Source organism: Stegostoma tigrinum, chromosome 9 (assembly GCF_030684315.1).
Source record: "Stegostoma tigrinum isolate sSteTig4 chromosome 9, sSteTig4.hap1, whole genome shotgun sequence".
Lineage (NCBI taxonomy): Eukaryota > Metazoa > Chordata > Chondrichthyes > Orectolobiformes > Stegostomatidae > Stegostoma > Stegostoma tigrinum.
In genome coordinates, this window is record NC_081362.1 from 75,828,403 (window position 1) to 75,846,893 (window position 18,491).

Consider the following 18,491-nt stretch of genomic DNA (forward strand, 5'->3'; position numbering starts at 1 on the left):
AGTAGATACTGTTTTTTACTAACTGAGAGTCTGAGTCCGGAGAGCTGTGTTGTTTGCCTAATGCCAAGATTAAGGATACCTCCTTGGGGCTGAAGAAGAATGTGAAGTGGGAGGGGTGGGATCAAAGTTGTCACCATCCATGATGGTATTAACAGTATTGATAGGAATGGAAAGGATATTCTGCTGAAAGATGTTGAACAGTGAGGAGCTAAATTGATAGGCAGAACACCCAAAGTAATAATCTAACGATTACTACCTAGGCTGCAGGAAAACTGGCACAGAGTGAATAAAAGCAGGTTAAATGGGCATTACAAAGATCGATGTGGGTGGGATGGGTTTCAGTTCATGAAGAACCATCACTATTACTCGGGTAGCAGGAAGTTGCTGCAGTTGGACAGGATTTGATTTGAACCATTCTAAGATCAGTGTTCTGGTGAATCAAATTACACAGGCTGCAGACAGGTCTTTAGGTTAACTAGAAGGGAGAAAGTCTCTGACAAGGAGATACAGAGGCTTTAAAAGCTGAAGGATGTGGCTGCATTGTAGGGGCAATTATTTTGATAATAATACCCAAGTGGACCAGAAGGGAGAGAGTATAAAAACATAAAAATACAGTAGCAGTAGATAGGGTCAAAGGGAGAAAAAAATTGTAAAATGGCAAAATTAATGGATCTTTAGTTAATGAGCACAGTATTTGGAACAAAGAACAAAATTGATGGTACAAATAGAGGTTGTTGAATATGATCTTATAGCCATTACACAGACATGGTTACAAGAAAATTAAAGCCAGAAACTACATATTCAGTGGTATGTGATTTTTCAAAAGTACAGGCAGAAGAGAGGAGTGGTGGAGTAGTTTTTTTAGAATGAGATAGAATAAGTATGGTGGAAAGAAATGACCTTTGATTAGAAAATGTAGAATCCATATGAGTGGAGAAAGCAATAATAAGGGGAAGGCAACACTGGTGGGAATAATCTATTGGCTCTCTAAAAGTAGCTTCAGGAGATAATAAGTCTGGTTTTAAAAAAAGGCAGCACATTAATCATGGGTGACTTTAATCATCATGTAGATTCAGAAAATCAAATTGGCAAAGAAAACCATGAGGAAGAATTCAGAGTGCATTTGGGACAATTTCCGGAAACAAAATGTTGTAGATAACCAGAGAACAATCTATTCTGGATCTAGAATTGCAAAATCAAGACAGATTTAATAAACAGTCTCAGAGTAAAAATCCTCCAGGGAATAGTGACCATAATATCGCAGAATTCATTATTCATTTTTGGAGTAAGAAACTTGGGTCAGAATCAATTTAAGGATAAATAATACAGATAAAGGGCATAGTGGGCTGGAGTGAGCTGGCCAAGGAGTTTAACAGAAAATAATAGTTGACGAATCACAGAGAAAGTAGCTCTTTATTCACAAGACTATAAATCCCAATAAGAAAGAAGGATTCTAGGAAGGGGATAATCCAACCATACATAACAAAGGAAGTCAAGCATAGCATCAAACTGAAAGAAAGGAGATATAATCTGTCAAAGATAAGTGGTAAGCAAGAGAATTGGAAAAGTTTTAAAACCCAAAACATTTCGAAAACAACAAGGATGAAGAAAATAAACTATGAGGGGAAACTAGCAAATGATTTAAAAATAGACTGTATTAGCTGCTTTAAATGTATAAAGAGAGACCAAAGTGAGCACAGGCCTCTCAGAGAATGAGGCAAAGAAAATAATAATGAGAAAGCCAGAAATGGCAGAGACGCTTAATAAATATATTGCATCATTCTTCATTGTGCAGGAATCTATTGGCATTCCAAACATACTAAACAATCAAGAGGCTAAAGGTGGGGGAGAGGCATGGAATAAACAAATGAAATTAGTATCACTAGAGAAACAGTAATTGGGAAGCTAATGGGGCTAAAAGCTGAAATGTCTCCCGTACGTGATGGTTTACATCCTAGGATTGTGAAGGAAGTAACTACCAAAATAATGGATGCACTTGTTGTAATCTTCCAATAATAATTCGATTCTGGAAAATTCCCACAGCATTGAAAGTCAGCCAATGAGACACTCCCTATATCAAAAGAGAGGCAAAAAAAGGCAACTACAGGTCAGCTCCATTTGACATTGGGAAATGCTAGAGCTCCTGTTATAAAGGATATACTGCTAGGATACTGAGAAACACTTAACATAAAATTGAGCAGAGTCAGTATGGTTTCATGAAGAGGAAACCATGCCTGACAATTTTATTAGCATTCCTTGAGGAGATGTAATATATTTGGCTTTCAAAATGGCATTCAATAAAGGCACCACACATGAGGCTACTTAATAATATTAGAATCTATGGTTTTGATTGTAGAATATTAGCATGGATGAACAATTGTCTAACTAATAAGAATAAAGATTTGGGGTAAGGGGGCATTTTCAAAATGTAGCGAGTGGAGTGGAGTGTCATAAGGATCCAATGCCAAGCCCATAATTATTTATAATATGCCTTAATGACTTGAATGTCCAAAGACAATATTCTCTCGCCAAGTTAAGCACTGAATTTTGAGGTTATTTTAATAGTGAGCCAAGCTACTGTTTTAATGGTTCTACGTTTGTTTCCACAGTTACAAGCTGCCGTCCTGAAAATTTTCTATTTATCCCAACTCTCTGCCTTCTATTAGTTAGCCAGTCTCCATCCATGCTCAGGTTAATTAGTTGATTATTCCTATTCATGTAGGTTACAGATCTCAACATCTGATGCAACTGTTGATCTTGCTACAATCAATTGTTAGCTTGCCTGGGAAGACAGATGCATTTGTTCATATTGTCCTAATTAATGCAGTATATAACTACCCCAAATGTTTACAGATAATTATTTTTATGATAAGATCAGTTCCTACACTTAAAAAATACTGAACACAGCACACTTTGATTTAAACTAAGGTCTGTTTAATTACAGCAATATTCAGACAAAATAATTGCTGCAATGAATGATACACAATGTAGACCTCAAAATAACAGTTGCAGCAAAGTCAGAGATTGAGCAAATTAAATAAATTGATAAAACTACAAAAATAAAATTAAGAATTTTTTAAAATTCATTCATGGAGTGTGGGCCAGCGTCTATTGGCAATCCCTAATTGCCCTTGAGAAGGTGGTGTGGGTGAGCTGCCTTCTTGAACCACTACAGTCCATCCAGATTAGGTAGTCGCACAATGCCATCAGTGAGGTAGTTTTAGGATTTTAACCAGGTGACACTGAACATACCGATATATTTTGAATGCCTGAATGAACTGGGAGAGGCTTGGACGTGAAATTGCAGTAGTTGGTGCTCCTTGTCTATTTGGTACATTTGTGTTGCTCGATTGTCGTGGTCACAGGATTGGAAGATGCTCTCCAAGTAGGCTTAGTGAAGAAAAACATTTAAGATGCACTGAGATAACAAAGTGTGGAGCTGGATGAACACAGCAGGCCAAGCAGCATCTTAGGAGCACAAAAGCTGACAGTTCAGGGCTGGACCCTTCATCACAGAGGGGGTGGGGTGAGGGTTCTGATATAAATAGGGAGAGAGGGGGAGGCGGACCGAAGATAGATAGAGGAGAAGATAGGTGGAGAGGAGAGTGTAGGTGGGGAGGTGGGGAGGGGATAGGTCAGTCCGGGGAGGACGGGCAGGTCAAGGGGGCGGGATGAGGTTAGTAGGTAGGAAATGGAGGTGCGGTTTGAGGTGGGAGGAGGGTATAGGTGAGATAAGAACAGGTTAGGGAGGCGGGGACAAGCTGGGCTGGTTTTGGGATGAAGTGGGAGGAAGGGACGAGCTGGACTAGTTTTGGGATGCAGTGGGGGAGGGGGAGATTTTGAAGCTTGTGAAGTCCTGCACTGGCCCCAACTCCCACCTCTTCCTCCATTACATTGATGAGTGTATCGGCACCACCTCTTGCTCCCAAGAGGAGCACAAACAGTTCATCCACTTCACCAACACCTTCCACCGCAACCTCAAGTTCACGTGGGCCATTTCCAACACATCTCTCACCTTCCTGGGCCACTCCATCTCCATCTCAGGCAACCAGCAAGAAACTGATGTCCATTTCAAGCCCATCGACTCCCACAGCTACCTAGAATACACCTCCTACCACCCAACCTCCTACAAAAATTCCATCCCCTATTCCCAATTCCTTCGTCTCCACCGGATCTGCTCCCAGGATGGGGCGTTCCACTCCCACACATCCCAGATGTCCAAGTTCTTCAAGGACCGCAACATCCCCCCCGCAGTGGTCGAGAACACCCCTGACCATGTCTCCCGCATTTACCGCAACACATCCCTCACAGCCCGCTGGACACAATGCATCATCCTCCGATGCTTCCATCATCTACAATCCGATCTGACCACCCAAGACATTTTTTCATCCCCAACCTTGTCGGCCTCCTGGAGAGACCACGCTCTCCGTGACTCCCTTGTCCGCTCCACACTGCCCTCCAACCCCACCACATCTGGCACCTTCCCCTGCAACCACAGGAAATGCTACACCTGCCCCCACACCTCCTCCCTCACCCCTATCCCAGGCCCCAAGATGACTTTCCATATTAAGCAGAGGTTCACCTGCACATCTGCCAATGTGGTATACTGTATCCACTGTACCCGTTGTAGCTTCCTCTACATTGGAAAAACAAGCAGAGGCTTGGGAACCACTTTGCAGAACACCTCCACTCGGTTCGCAATAAACAACTGCACCTCCCAGTCGCGAACCATTTTAACTCCCCCTCTCAATCCTTAGACGGGATGTCCATCATGGGCCTTCTGCAGTGCCATAATGATGCCACCCGAAGGTTGCAGGAACAGCAACTCATATTCCACTTGGGAACCCTGTGGCCCAATGGTATCAATGTGGACTTCACAAGCTTAAAAATCTCCCCTTCACCCACCGCATCCCAAAAGAGCCCAGCCAGTCCGCTCCCCCCACTGCATCCCAAATCCAGCCCAGCTCGTTCCCGCCTCCCTAACCTGTTCTTCCTCTCACCTATCCCCTCCTCCCATCTCAAGCCGCACCTCCATCTCCTACATACTAACCTCATCCCGCCTCCTTGACCAGTCCGTCCTCCCCGGACTGACCTATCCCCTCCCCGCCTCTCCACCTATACTCTCCTCCCAACCTATCTTCTCCTCTATCCATCGTCGGTCTCCCTCCCCCTCTCTCCCTATTTATTCCAGTTCCCTCTGCCCATCCCCCTCTCTGAGCAAGGGTCTAGGCCCAAAACGTCAGCTTTTGTGCTCCTGAGATGCTGCTTGGCCTGCTGTGTTCATCCAGCTTCACACTTTGTTATCCTGGATGCTCCAGCATCTGCAGTTCCCCTTATCTCTAAGCAAAATTGCATGGCATTTGGTTGGATCAATTTATCCAATTTGATGTGAAATCAGTGGGTTTGTGGTGAATGGACTGGTCTGTTTTCATGCTGTATAACTTGTGCACTGCAGGGCAGTGAAAAACTGGAATTCACTTTCAAAAGGTGATCTATGGATCAAAGGTCCATGACATCGTCGCAACTTTAATAGTTTGAGTGATAAGGGTATTGAGGGATAAGGGTCAAAGACAAGCAAACTGTCTTAATACATAGTACTGCTTGTCTAAATCGAGTTTGGGAAATTCATGGTGGAAACATTTCTACGAAAAGAGATACGTATTTCAGATAATACTACATTTGCCCCACCCAATCCATTGTGACTGCAATGTTTATATAATTTTCTCAGGTTTTTGCCTATGAATTTCGCATGGGCCGAAGGGCCTGTTTCCATGCTCTTGTTACTCTACTACTCTATGTTCGGTTCGGCGTAACCTGCAATTCACTCGGTTTGAGGTCTAACATTAAAGTTGCACTTTGACCCTCGCGGGGGGCGACGATCAGCCAGAATGAAAACATTCGCTGATTTACTGCAAACAGATACTTGATTCCCTCTTTTACAAAGGACAAAAAATGGAAGAATCCTTACTAAGCCACCACCAACAATCGCCACTCTCTTTGTCTCCTCTCCGTCACAAGTTGTTGAACTGGATGGCGATGACATTTTTGCAGACGGAGATTTGATTTCTCCTGCTTCAGTTGCAAAAGTCGTCTTGAATTTTCCTCACTCTGGGACTATATTTCACCACTCGGTCTGATTCCAATGGAATCAACGTTTTTGAAACTCCAGACCTCTCATTGGCCAAAACTATATTTCCACTCCCTTTTCCCAGAGCCGCACAAACTCACATTGCGGTGATTTCAGTTAAGTAAACATTTGCGAGCAACAGCGTTAAACTTTAAACCCGCAGAACTGGTAGTAATTTTGTAATTACTGACTATCCCCCTCCGCATTCCAGATGCAGGGCTAATAGGAATAAAAACAGAAAATGCTTGAAACACTCAACATATCAAGCAGAACCTTTCTGACTGTCCAGGCCAGGTCCGGTCCAAAAACTGCGTCCAGCCCGCTCTACCTCAGGAGAGAATACCACGAGGGGAAAAAGGAGAGAGGAAGCAGTGACGAAAACGGGAACTAAACAGGAGTTGAGGTGCTGCAGTTGGACTGTCCTGTGTAACAATATCTCTGAACAGATGTTTATTCAAATATATTCAAAATATTTTCTCAGACACAAGTGTGATCCACTAAAATCTTGTGTTATTCTAAGAAGGGAGGCGATGAGAGATTATGTCCATTATCAAAGAAACTATTAAAAAATGTTGAAGAAACTGAGACAATAAAATGTGAGATAATAAAATGTGGGGCTGGATGAACACAGCAGGCCAAGGAGCATCTCAGGAGCACAAAAGCTGACGTTTCAGGCCTAGACCCTTCATCAGAGAGGGGGATGGGGAGAGGGAACTGGAATAAATAGGGAGAGAGGGGGAGGTAGACCGACGATGAATAGAGGAGAAGATAGGTGGAGAGGAGAGTATAGGTATGAGAGACGGGGTGGGGATCGGTCAGTCCGGGGAGGACGGACAGGTCAAAGAGGCGGGATGAGGTTAGTAGGTAGGAGATGGATGTGCGGCTTGAGATGGGAGGAGGGGATAGGTGAGAGGAAGAACAGGTTAGGGAGGCGGGAACGAGCTGGGCTGGTTTTGGGATGCAGTGGGGGGGGGGTGAGCTGGGCTCTTTTGGAATGTGGTGGGTGAAGGGGAGATTTTGAAGCTTGTGAAGTCCACATTGATACCATTGGGCTGCAGGGTTCCCAAGCGGCATATGAGTTGCTGTTCCTGCAACCTTCGGGTGGCATCATTATGGCACTGCAGGAGGCCCAGGATGGACATATCATCTGAGGAATGGGAGGGGGAGTTAAAATGGTTCGCGCCTGAGAGGTGCAGTTGTTTATTGCGAACCGAGCAGAGGTGTTCTGCAAAGTGGTCGCCAAGCCTCCGCTTGGTTTCCCCAATGTAGAGGAAGCCACACAGGGTACAGTGGATACAGTATACCACATTGGCAAATGTGCAGGTGAAAATCTGGTTAATACGGAAAGTCATCTTGGGGACTGGGATGGGCTGAGGTAGGGGGTGTGGGGGCAAGCGCAGCATTTCCTGTGGTTGCAGGGGAAGTTGCCGGGTGTGGTGGGGTTGGAGGGCAGTGTGGAGCGAACAAGGGAGTCACGGAGAGAGGGGTCTCTCTGGAAAGCAGACAGGGGTGGGGATGGAAAAATGTCTTGGGCGGTGGGGTCAGATTGTAGATGGCGGAAGTGTCGGAGGATGATGCGCTGTATCCGGAGGTTGGTGGGGTGGTGTGTGAGAACGAGGGGGATCCTCTTTGGGAGGTTGTGGCAGGGGCGGGGTGTGAGGGATGTGTTGCGGGAAATGCGGGACACGCGGTCAAGGGCGTTCTCGACCACTGTGGTGGGAAAGTTGCAGTCCTTGAAGAACTTGGACATCTGGGATGTGCGGGAGTGGAATGCCTCATCGTGGGAGAGATGCGGCGGAGCCGGAGAAATTCGGAATAGGGGATGGAATTTTTGCAGGAGGGTGGGTGGGAGAAGGTGTATTCTAGGTAGCTGTGGGAGTCGGTGGGCTTGAACTGGACATCAGTTACCAGCTGGTTGCCTGAGATGGAGACGGAGATGTCCAGGAAGGTGAGGGATGTGCTGGAGATGGCACGGGTGAACTGAAGGTTGGGGTGGAAGGTGTTGGTGAAGAGGATGAACTGTTCGAGCTCCTCTGGGGAGCAAGAGGCAGCGCCGATACAGTCATCAATGTAACAGAGGAAGAGGTGGGGTTTGGGGCCTGTGTCGGTGCGGAAGAGGGACTGTTCCACTTTTTTTTTCTTTGTGTGGGTGGGAGGTCCCCTGAGGTGACGAGGTTTTTTTTTCCAATCTCATTGTTCCCCAACACCGCACGGCACGTTTCTATCTCCTCAAAATCCACAAACCTGCCTGCCCTGGTCGACCCATTGTCTCAGCCTGTTCCTGCCCCGCCGAACTCATCTCCACCTATCTGGACTCCATTTTCTCCCTTTTGGTCCAGGAACTCCCTCCCTACGTCCGTGACACCACCCACGCCCTCCACCTCCTCCAGAACTTCCAATTCCCTGGCCCCCAACACCTCATATTCACCATGCACGTCCAGTCCCTATACACCTGTATTCCGCATGCAGATGGCCTCAAGGCCCTCCGCTTCTTCCTGTCCCGCAGGCCCGACCAGTCTCCCTCCACCAACACCCTCATCCACCTAGCCAAACTCGTCCTCACCCTCAACAACTTCTCTTTCGATTCCTCCCACTTCCTACAGACAAAAGGGGTGGCCATGGGTGCCCACATGGGCCCCAGCTATGCCTGCCACTTTGTAGGTTACGTGGAACGGTCCCACTTCCGCACCTACACAGGCCCCAAACCCCACCTCTTCCTCCGTTACATTGATGACTGTATCGGCACCGTCTCTTGATCCCCAGAGGAGCTCGAACAGTTCATCCACTTCACCAACACCTTCCACCCCAATCTTCATTACACCTGGGCCATCTCCAGCACATCCCTCACCTTCCTGGACCTCTCAGTCTCCATCTCAGGAAAACAGCTTGTAACTGATGTCCATTTCAAGCCCACTGACTCCCACAGCTACCTAGAATACACCTCCTCCCACCCACCCTCCTGCAAAAATTCCATCCCCATTCCCAATTCCTCCGCCTCCGCAGCATCTGCTCCCATGATCAGGCATTCCACTCCTGCACATCCCAGATGTCCAAGTTCTTCAAGGACCGCAACTTTCCCCCCCGCAGTGGTCGAGAACGCCCTTGACCGCGTGTCCCACGTTTCCCGCAAAACATCCCTCACAGTCCGCCCCCGCCACAACCGCCCAAAGAGGATCACCCTCGTTCGCACACACCACCCCACCAACCTTCGATACAACGCATCATCCTCCGACCCCACCACCCAAGACATTTTTCCATCCCCAACCTTGTCTGCTTTCCGGAGAGACCACTCTCTCTGTGACTCCCTTGTTCGCTCCACAGTGCCCTCCAACCCCACCACACCTGGCACCTTCCCCTGCAATCACAGGAAATGCTGCACTTGCCCCCACACCCTCTACCTGACACCCATCCCAGGCTCCAAGATGACGTTCCATATTAAGCAGATGTTCACCTGCACATCTGCCAATGTGGTATACTGTATCCACTGTACCCGTTGTAGCTTGCTCTACATTGGGGAAACCAAGCAGAGGCTTGGGGGCCGCTTTGCAGAACACCTCCGCTCAGTTCGCAATAAACAACTGCACCTCCCAGTTGCAAACCAGTTCCACTCCCCCTCCCATTCTTTAGATGACATGTCCATCATGGGCCTCCTGCAGTGCCATAATGATGCCACCCGAAGGTTGCAGGAACAGCAACTCATATTCCGCTTGGGAACCCTGCAGCCCAATGGTATCAATGTGGACTTCACAAGCTTCAAAATCTCCCTTTCCCCGACCGCATCCCAAAACCAGCCCAGCTCTTCCCCTCCACCCACTGCTTCCCAAAACCAGTCCAGCCTGTCTCTGCCTCCCTAACCTGTTCTTCCTCTCACCCATCCCTTCCTCCCACCCCAAGCCAAACCACCATCTCCTACCTACTAACCTCATCCCACCTCCTTGACCTGTCCGTCTTCCCTAAACTGACCTATCCCCTCCCTACCTCCCCACCTATACTCTCCTCTCCACCTATCTTCTTTTCTCTCCATCTTTGGTCCGCCTCCCCTTCTCTCCCTATTTATTCCAGTTCCCTCTCCCCATCCCCCTCTCTGATGAAGGGTCTAGGCCTGAAACGTCAGCTTTTGTGCTCCAGAGATGCTGCTGGGCCTGCTGTGTTCATCCAGCCCCACATTTTATTGTCTCAGTTTCTTCAGCATTTTTTAATAGTTTCTTTGATAATGGACATAATCTCTCATCGCCTCCCTTCTTAGAATAACACAAGATTTTAGTGGATCACACTTGTGTCTGAGAAAATATTTTGAATATATTTGAATAAACATCTGTTCAGAGATATTGTTACACAGGACAGTCCAACTGCAGCACCTCAACTCCTGTTTAGTTCCCGTTTTCGTCACTGCTTCCTCTCTCCTTTTTCCCCTCGTGGTATTCTCTCCTGAGGTAGAGCGGGCTGGACGCAGTTTTTGGACCGGACCTGGTCTGGACAGTCAGAAAGGTTCTGCTTGATATGTTGAGTGTTTCAAGCATTTTCTGTTTTTATTCCTATTACCCCTGCATCTGGAATGCGGAGGGGGATAGTCAGTAATTACAAAATTACTACCAGTTCTGCGGGTTTAAAGTTTAACGCTGTTGCTCGCAAATGTTTACTTAACTGAAATCACCGCAATGTGAGTTTGTGCGGCTCTGGGAAAAGGGAGTGGAAATATAGTTTTGGCCAATGAGAGGTCTGGAGTTTCAAAAACGTTGATTCCATTGGAATCAGACCGAGTGGTGAAATATAGTCCCAGAGTGAGGAAAATTCAAGACGACTTTTGCAACTGAAGCAGGAGAAATCAAATCTCCGTCTGCAAAAATGTCATCGCCATCCAGTTCAACAACTTGTGACGGAGAGGAGACAAAGAGAGTGGCGATTGTTGGTGGTGGCTTAGTAAGGATTCTTCCATTTTTTGTCCTTTGTAAAAGAGGGAATCAAGTATCTGTTTGCAGTAAATCAGCGAATGTTTTCATTCTGGCTGATCGTCGCCCCCCGCGAGGGTCAAAGTGCAACTTTAATGTTAGACCTCAAACCGAGTGAATTGCAGGTTACGCCGAACCGAACATAGAGTAGTAGAGTAACAAGAGCATGGAAACAGGCCCTTCGGCCCATGCGAAATTCATAGGCAAAAACCTGAGAAAATTATATAAACATTGCAGTCACAATGGATTGGGTGGGGCAAATGTAGTATTATCTGAAATACGTATTTTCTCTTTTCGTAGAAATGTTTCCACCATGAATTTCCCAAACTCGATTTAGACAAGCAGTACTATGTATTAAGACAGTTTGCTTGTCTTTGACCCTTATCCCTCAATACCCTTATCACTCAAACTATTAAAGTTGCGACGATGTCATGGACCTTTGATCCATAGATCACCTTTTGAAAGTGAATTCCAGTTTTTCACTGCCCTGCAGTGCACAAGTTATACAGCATGAAAAAAGACCAGTCCATGCACCACAAACCCACTGATTTCACATCAAATTGGATAAATTGATCCAACCAAATGCCATGCAATTTTGCTTAGAGATAAGGGGAACTGCAGATGCTGGAGCATCCAGGATAACAAAGTGTGAAGCTGGATGAACACAGCAGGCCAAGCAGCATCTCAGGAGCACAAAAGCTGACGTTTCGGGCCTAGACCCTTGCTCAGAGAGGGGGATGGGGAGAGGGTTCTGAAATAAATAGGGAGAGGCAGACCGACGATGGATAGAGGAGAAGATAGGTGGAGAGGAGAGTATAGGTGGAGAGGCGGGGAGGGGATAGGTCAGTCTGGGGAGGATGGACAGGTCAAGGAGGTGGGATGAGGTTAGTAGGTAGGAGATGGAGGTGCGGCTTGAGATGGGAGGAGGGGATAGGTGAGAGGAAGAACAGGTTAGGGAGGCGGGAACGAGCTGGGCTGGTTTTGGGATGCAGTGAGGGGAGGGGGCGAGCTGGGCTCTTTTGTGATGTGGTGGGTGAAGTGGAGATTTTTAAGCTTGTGAAGTCCACATTGATACCATTGGGCCACAGCGTTCCCAAGCGGAATATGAGTTGCTGTTCCTGCAACCTTCGGGTGGCATCATTGTGGCACTGCAGGAGGCCCAGGTGGACATGTCGTCTGAGGAATGGGAGGGTGAGTTAAAATGGTTCGCGACTGGGAGGTGCAGTTGTTTATTGCGAACCGAGTGGAGGTGTTCTGCAAAGTGGTCCCCAAGCCTCCGCTTGGTTTCCCAATGTAGATGAAGCTACAACGGGTACAGTGGATACAGTATACCACATTGGCAGATGTGCAGGTGAACCTCTGCTTAAAATGGAAAGTCATCTTGGGGCCTGGGATAGGGGTGAGGGAGGAGGTGTGGGGGCAAGTGCAGCATTTTCTGTGGTTGCAGGGGAAGGTGCCCGGTGTTGTGGGGTTGGAGGGCAGTGTGGAGCGAACAAGGGAGTCACGGAGAGAGTGGTCTCTCCGGAAAGCAGACAAGGGTGGGGATGGAAAAATGTCTTGGGCGGTGGGGTCGGATTGTAGATGGCGGAAGTGTCGGAGGATGATGTGTTGTATCCGGAGGTTGGTGGGGTGGTGTGTGAGAATGAGGGGGATCCTCTTTGGGAGGTTGTGGCGGGGACGGGGTGTGAGGGATGTGTTGCGGGAAATGCGGGAGAAGCGGTCAAGGGTGTTCTCGACCACTGTGGGGGGAAAGTTGCGGTCCTTGAAGAACTTGGACGTCTGGGATGTGCGGGAGTGGAATGCCTCATCGTGGGAGCAGGTGCGGCTGAGGCGGAGGAATTGGGAATAGGGGATGGAATTTTTGCAGGAGGGTGGGTGGGAGGAGGTATATTCTAGGTAGCTGTGGGAGTCGGTGGGCTTGAAATGGACATCGTTGACGAGCTGATTGCCTGAGATGGAGACTGAGATGTCCAGGAAGGTGAGGGATGTGTTGGAGATGGCACAGGTGAACTGAAGGTTGGGGTGGAACGTGTTGGTGAAGAGGATGAAATGTTCAAGCTCCTCTGGGGAGCAAGGGGCAGTGCCGATACAGTCATCAATGTAACGGAGGAAGAGGTGGGGTTTGGGGCCTGTGCAGGTGCGGAAGAGGGACTGTTCCACGTTTTTTTACTTTGCTGTGGGTGGGAGGTCCCCTGAGGTGATGAGGTTTTTTTTTCCAACCTCATTGTTCCCCAACACCGCACGGCACGTTTCTATCTCTTTCCCAAAATCCACAAACCTGCCTGCCCTGGTCGACCCTTTGTCTCAGCCTGTTCCTGCCCCGCCGAACTCATCTCCACCTATCTGGACTCCATTTTCTCCCCTTTGGTCCAGGAACTCCCTACCTACGTCTGTGACACCACCCACGCCCTCCACCTCCTCCAGAACTTCCAATTCCCTGGCCCCCAACACCTCATTTTCACCATGCACGTCCAGTCCCTATACACCTGTATTCTGCATGCAGATGGCCTCAAAGCCCTCCGCTTCTTCCTGTCCCGCAGGCCCGACCAGTCCCCCTCCACCAACACCCTCATCCGCCTAGCCAAACTCGTCCTCAACCTCAACAATTTCTCTTTTGATTCCTCCCACTTCCTACAGACAAAGGGGGTGGCCATGGGTGCCCACATGGGCCCCAGCTATGCCTACCTCTTTGTAGATTATGTGGAACAGTCCCTCTTCCGCACCCACACAGGCCCCAAACCCCACCTCTTCCTCCGTTACATTGATGACTGTATCGGTGCCCCCTCTTGCTCCCCAGAGGAGCTCGAACAGTTCATCCACTTCACCAACACCTTCCACCCCAATCTTCATTACACCTGTGCCATCTCCAGCACATCCCTCACCTTCCTGGACCTCTCAGTCTCCATCTCAGGCAACCAGCTTGTAACTGATGTCCATTTCAAGCCCACCGTCTCCCACAGCTACCTAGAATACACCTTCTCCCACCCACCCTCCTGCAAAAATTCCATCCCCTATTCCCAATTCCTCCGCCTTCGCCGCATCTGCTCCCACGATGAGGCATTCCACTCCCACACATCCCAGATGTCCAAGTTCTTCAAGGACCACAACTTTCCCCCCACAGTGGTTGAGAACGCCCTTGACCGCATGTCTGGCATTTCTCACAACACATCCCTCTCACCCCGCCCCTGCCACAACCACCCAAAAGAGGATCCCCCTCGTTCTCACACACCACTCCACCAACCTCCGGATACAACGCATCATCCTCCGACACTTCCACCATCTACAATCCGACCCCACCACCCAAGACATTTTTGCATCCCCACCCCTGTCTGCTTTCCGGAGAGACCACTCTCTCCGTGACTCCCTTGTTCGCTCCACACTGCCCTTCAACCCCACCACACCCGGCACCTTCCCCTGCAACCGCAGGAAATGCTACACTTGCCCCCACACCTCTTCCCTCACCCCTATCCCAGGCCCCAAGATGACTTTCCATATTAAGCAGAGGTTCACCTGCACATCTGCCAACGTGGTATACGGTACCCATTGTACCCAGTTTGGCTTCCTCTACATTGGGGAAACCAAGCGGAGGCTTGGGGACCACTTTGCAGAACACCTCCGCTCGGTTCGCAATAAACAACTGCACCTCCCAGTCGCGAGCCATTTCCACTCCCCCTCCCATTCTTTAGATGACATGTCCATCATGGGCCTCCTGCAGTGCCACAAGGATGCCACCCGAAGGTTGCAGGAACAGCAACTCATATTCCGCTTGGGAACCCTGCAGCCCAATGGTATCAACGTGGACTTCACCAGCTTCAAAATCTCCCCTTCCCCGACAGCATCCCAAAACCAGCCCAGTTCGTCCCCTCCCCCCACCGCACCACACAACCAGCCCAGCTCTTCCCCTCCACCCACTGCATCCCCAAACCTGTCCAGCCTGGCTCTGCCTCCCTAACCTGTTCTTCCTCTCACCCATCCCTTCCTCCCACCCCAAGCCGCACCTCCATCTCCTACCTACTAACCTCATCCCACCTCCTTGACCTGTCCGTCTTCCCTGGACTGACTTATCCCCTCCCTACCTCCCCACCTATACTCTCCTCTCCACCTATCTTCTTTTCTCTCCATCTTCGGTCCGCCTCCCCCTCTCCCCCTATTTATTCCAGAACCCTCACCCCATCCACCTCGCTGATGAAGGGTCTAGGTCCAAAACATCAGCTTTTGTGCTCCTGAGATGCTGCTGGGCCTGCTGTGTTCATCCAGCCTCACATTTTATTATCTTGGATTCTCCAGCATCTGCAGTTCCCATTATCACTAGTGCTGAAGAAACTGAGCAAGTCTGGAACATCTGGAGAGAAAAGTTAAAGTTTCGAATCCTGTGACCCTTCTCGAAGGAACTATACTTCTTTCCTAATACAAGTGGTTAAGCAACATGGTCAAAACTGGCATATTCTACCAGAGGAAAGTGGATAATTTTACTTTGGACAAAACATTCTCATATTGAGTAATCACAGCAGTATTCGCCTTCCCAATATTGATCAAATGTTTCAACATTTATTTTACTAAATTTGAAGAAATAACTTGTAAATGTAATGACTGCAATGTAGAACAAAGTATGCGTATCAGGTCCCCAAACCTTTCGTGTCAGTCTCCAGTCAGGACAAACCTAATTCGATCCGTGGTAGCAATAATGAGACTTTTGTCGACTTTTGAGTTTTATTAATAATGCAATTGGGCAAAACCACAACGTCCGGATTCAAACATGCAACTAACAGTTCCGAATCTGAGAACAAAAACATAATCATGTTTACATTTTTTTCGATGGGGTGCGGAAGCAAATCTTCAAGTTTCAATCCAATTAAGTTCTTCAGGTCGCAAATACTGGACAGATTACAATTTGCTACGTACTTTTGCTCCCTCTGGTGGTCTCCCCCAATCTGGCCTCTGCCAGTGTGCTGCCTTGGTCCCTCCCCGGCCTTGCTCCTCAACATGTTCCGTATTCTCCGAAACCTTCATCGGTTCCGCAGCAAAACCCCAGCAGCGCGATCCCCTCCATTCCTGGTCGGTAGCCTAGAGCCCGTTGTCGCTGCTGTTGCAATCTGCAAAAGAATGGTGAGTACAATTCACGTAGAAGACGCCGACCCGGCCTCTCGCTCCAAGTGAGGGGTTTTTAATGGCAAGTGGGGTGGAAGTGCATGATAGGCTGGTTCGATTCCACCCACCGGAGAACTTCTGCTATGGGTGCTGGTTGTGTGTGTGTTTTTGTTTTGCACTTTTCTGTCCTGCAGGAATTCCCACCCTGGCTCCCGCTTGAGGCCCCGCCGGGGTTGCCAGGGTTTCTCCGGGGAACGTTCCATTGGACAAGGTGACCCATCATGAGGGGCAGCAACTTAGCGGGGGATACCTGAGGAGAGACTGTCCCCTCATTGTGTGTCAACAATCATTTCCCAATCCTGCTTTATGTGAACTTTCAATTACATATTTTACGAGGGTGGATTTTTAAAAAAACTATTTGATTTAGTTTACAACCCCGTGGTTCCGAGTTCAACCCTTAAGCAGGAAAACACTAGGCCTCAGCAGTTTCAGCTCTATTCGTATCTGCAGCAAGAACGATACACGGCAGGATTTTTAGAATTATTTTCTCTTTTTCTACTGTTGCCCTCTCTCTCCTCCGCCGGTTTTGGAAAAATGTATTGCAATCACCGTAAAAATACCACAGCGAGGAAAGCTAACGTGGATGAAACAGGATGCAGACATCTTTCTTCACTAGTAGGTTTCTTGCAGAGAATGACGTTGTGCTGTGACATTTGTAGAAGTGTACGATACTTTTTTCTAAAAATAAGTGCCGAATTTTTGCAGTTGCTTTTAGTACCACCAATCTCCCCCACCCCGCGCCAAACCATTTACTTGAACATAGAAAAATAATACCATTCGTAACTAATCCCATCTGTCTGTACATGGTCTGTGTCATTCTGTTCCCTATCTGTTCATGTATGTCTAAATGCCTTTTAAACATTGCTACCGTATTTGCTTCTACCACCTCCCCTGGCCGTGTTTTCCAAGCACCCGCTACCCTCTATACGTGGAAGATTTCTTTGCATGTCTCCCTTAAACGTAAGGCTCCCATAGTTTTTTGTCATTTCCATCCTGTTCATGCCTCTTGGAATGTTATATATTTCTATAAGATCACTCCTCAGCCTCTAACACTCCAACAAAAACAATCCAAATTTGTGTCTGACGATGTGTTTGCCAATACACAATTTCACAGCCATATTTCCTTTCTCAGTGACAGCCAATGACTCGGACTTACCCCACATGGATATCAGCTCCAGTTTCACCCTTCATGTTTCAAATCCGCCCAAGGTTACAAGTACAAGCAAATTTGCCCACCCTCACTTAATAGCTTAATGCATATTAATCCATCCATTGTGCCGGCACACCTGTTTTTCACCCTCTCCAAACTTTCCACATCCTTCCAGCAGTGTGGGCACCCAGAACTGCACGCAATGCTGCAAATGTGGCCGAATTAAAATTTTATACAGCGTAGCCTGCCTTGCCAACTTTTACATCCAGTGCCCTGACCAATGAAGAGAAGCAGCCTCAGAGATAATGGGAACTGCAGATGCTGGAGATTCCAAGATGATAAAATGTGAGGCTGGATGAACACAGCAGGCCAAGCAGCATCCCAGGAGCACAAAAGCTGACGTTTCGGGCCTAGACCCTTCATCAGAGAGGGGGATGGGGGGAGGGAACTGGAATAAATAGGGAGAGAGGGGGAGGCGGACCGAAGATGGAGAGCAAAGAAGATAGGTGGAGAGGGTGTAGGTGGGGAGGTAGGGAGGGGATAGGTCAGTCCAGGGAAGACGGACAGGTCAAGGAGGTGGGATGAGGTTAGTAGGTAGCTGGGGGTGCGGCTGGGGGTGGGAGGAAGGGATGGGTGAGAGGAAGAACCGGTTAGGGAGGCAGAGACAGGTTGGACTGGTTTTGGGATGCAGTGGGTGGGGGGGAAGAGCTGGGCTGGTTGTGTGGTGCAGTGGGGGGAGGGGATGAACTGGGCTGGTTTAGGGATGCAGTGGGGGAAGGGGAGATTTTGAAACTGGTGAAGTCCACATTGATACCATATGGCTGCAGGGTTCCCAGGCGGAATATGAGTTGCTGTTCCTGCAACCTTCGGGTGGCATCATTGTGGCAGTGCAGGAGGCCCATGATGGACATGTCATCAAGAGAATGGGAGGGGGAGTGGAAATGGTTTGCGACTGGGAGGTGCAGTTGTTTGTTGCGAACTGAGCGGAGGTGTTCTGCAAAGCGGTCCCCAAGCCTCCGCTTGGTTTCCCCAATGTAGAGAAAGCCGCACCGGGTACAGTGGATGCAGTATACCACATTGGCAGATGTGCAGGTGAACCTCTGCTTAATGTGGAATG

The 18,491-nt window shown here is 48.4% G+C and overlaps 2 protein-coding genes across 4 annotated transcripts in view; one reads left to right on the forward strand and one right to left on the reverse strand.

Annotated features, from left to right (window-relative positions):
• LOC125454876 (kynurenine 3-monooxygenase) overlaps positions 1–6,450 on the reverse strand; it is a 71,533-nt gene extending 65,083 nt beyond the window's left edge. The window contains exon 1 of one of the 2 annotated variants that reach the window (XM_059648641.1): positions 6,387–6,450. Coding sequence is in view for 1 of the 2 variants with exons in the window: in XM_059648640.1 (XP_059504623.1) it covers positions 5,969–6,043 (75 nt within the window). In the remaining variant the exon portion in view is untranslated. Of the gene's footprint in view, positions 1–5,968; positions 6,270–6,386 lie in introns of those variants that run through there. The other variant, XM_059648640.1, reaches the window with a different exon arrangement.
• Positions 6,451–10,873: 4,423 nt separating this feature from the next.
• Positions 10,874–18,491, forward strand: part of fh (fumarate hydratase) — a 54,543-nt gene continuing 46,925 nt past the window's right edge. Inside the window, exon 1 of one of the 2 annotated variants that reach the window (XM_059648643.1) lies at positions 10,874–11,047. In XM_059648643.1, coding sequence (XP_059504626.1) covers positions 10,973–11,047 — 75 coding nt within the window. In that variant the 5' untranslated portion in view covers positions 10,874–10,972. Of the gene's footprint in view, positions 11,048–15,992; positions 16,183–18,491 lie in introns of those variants that run through there. The other variant, XM_059648642.1, reaches the window with a different exon arrangement.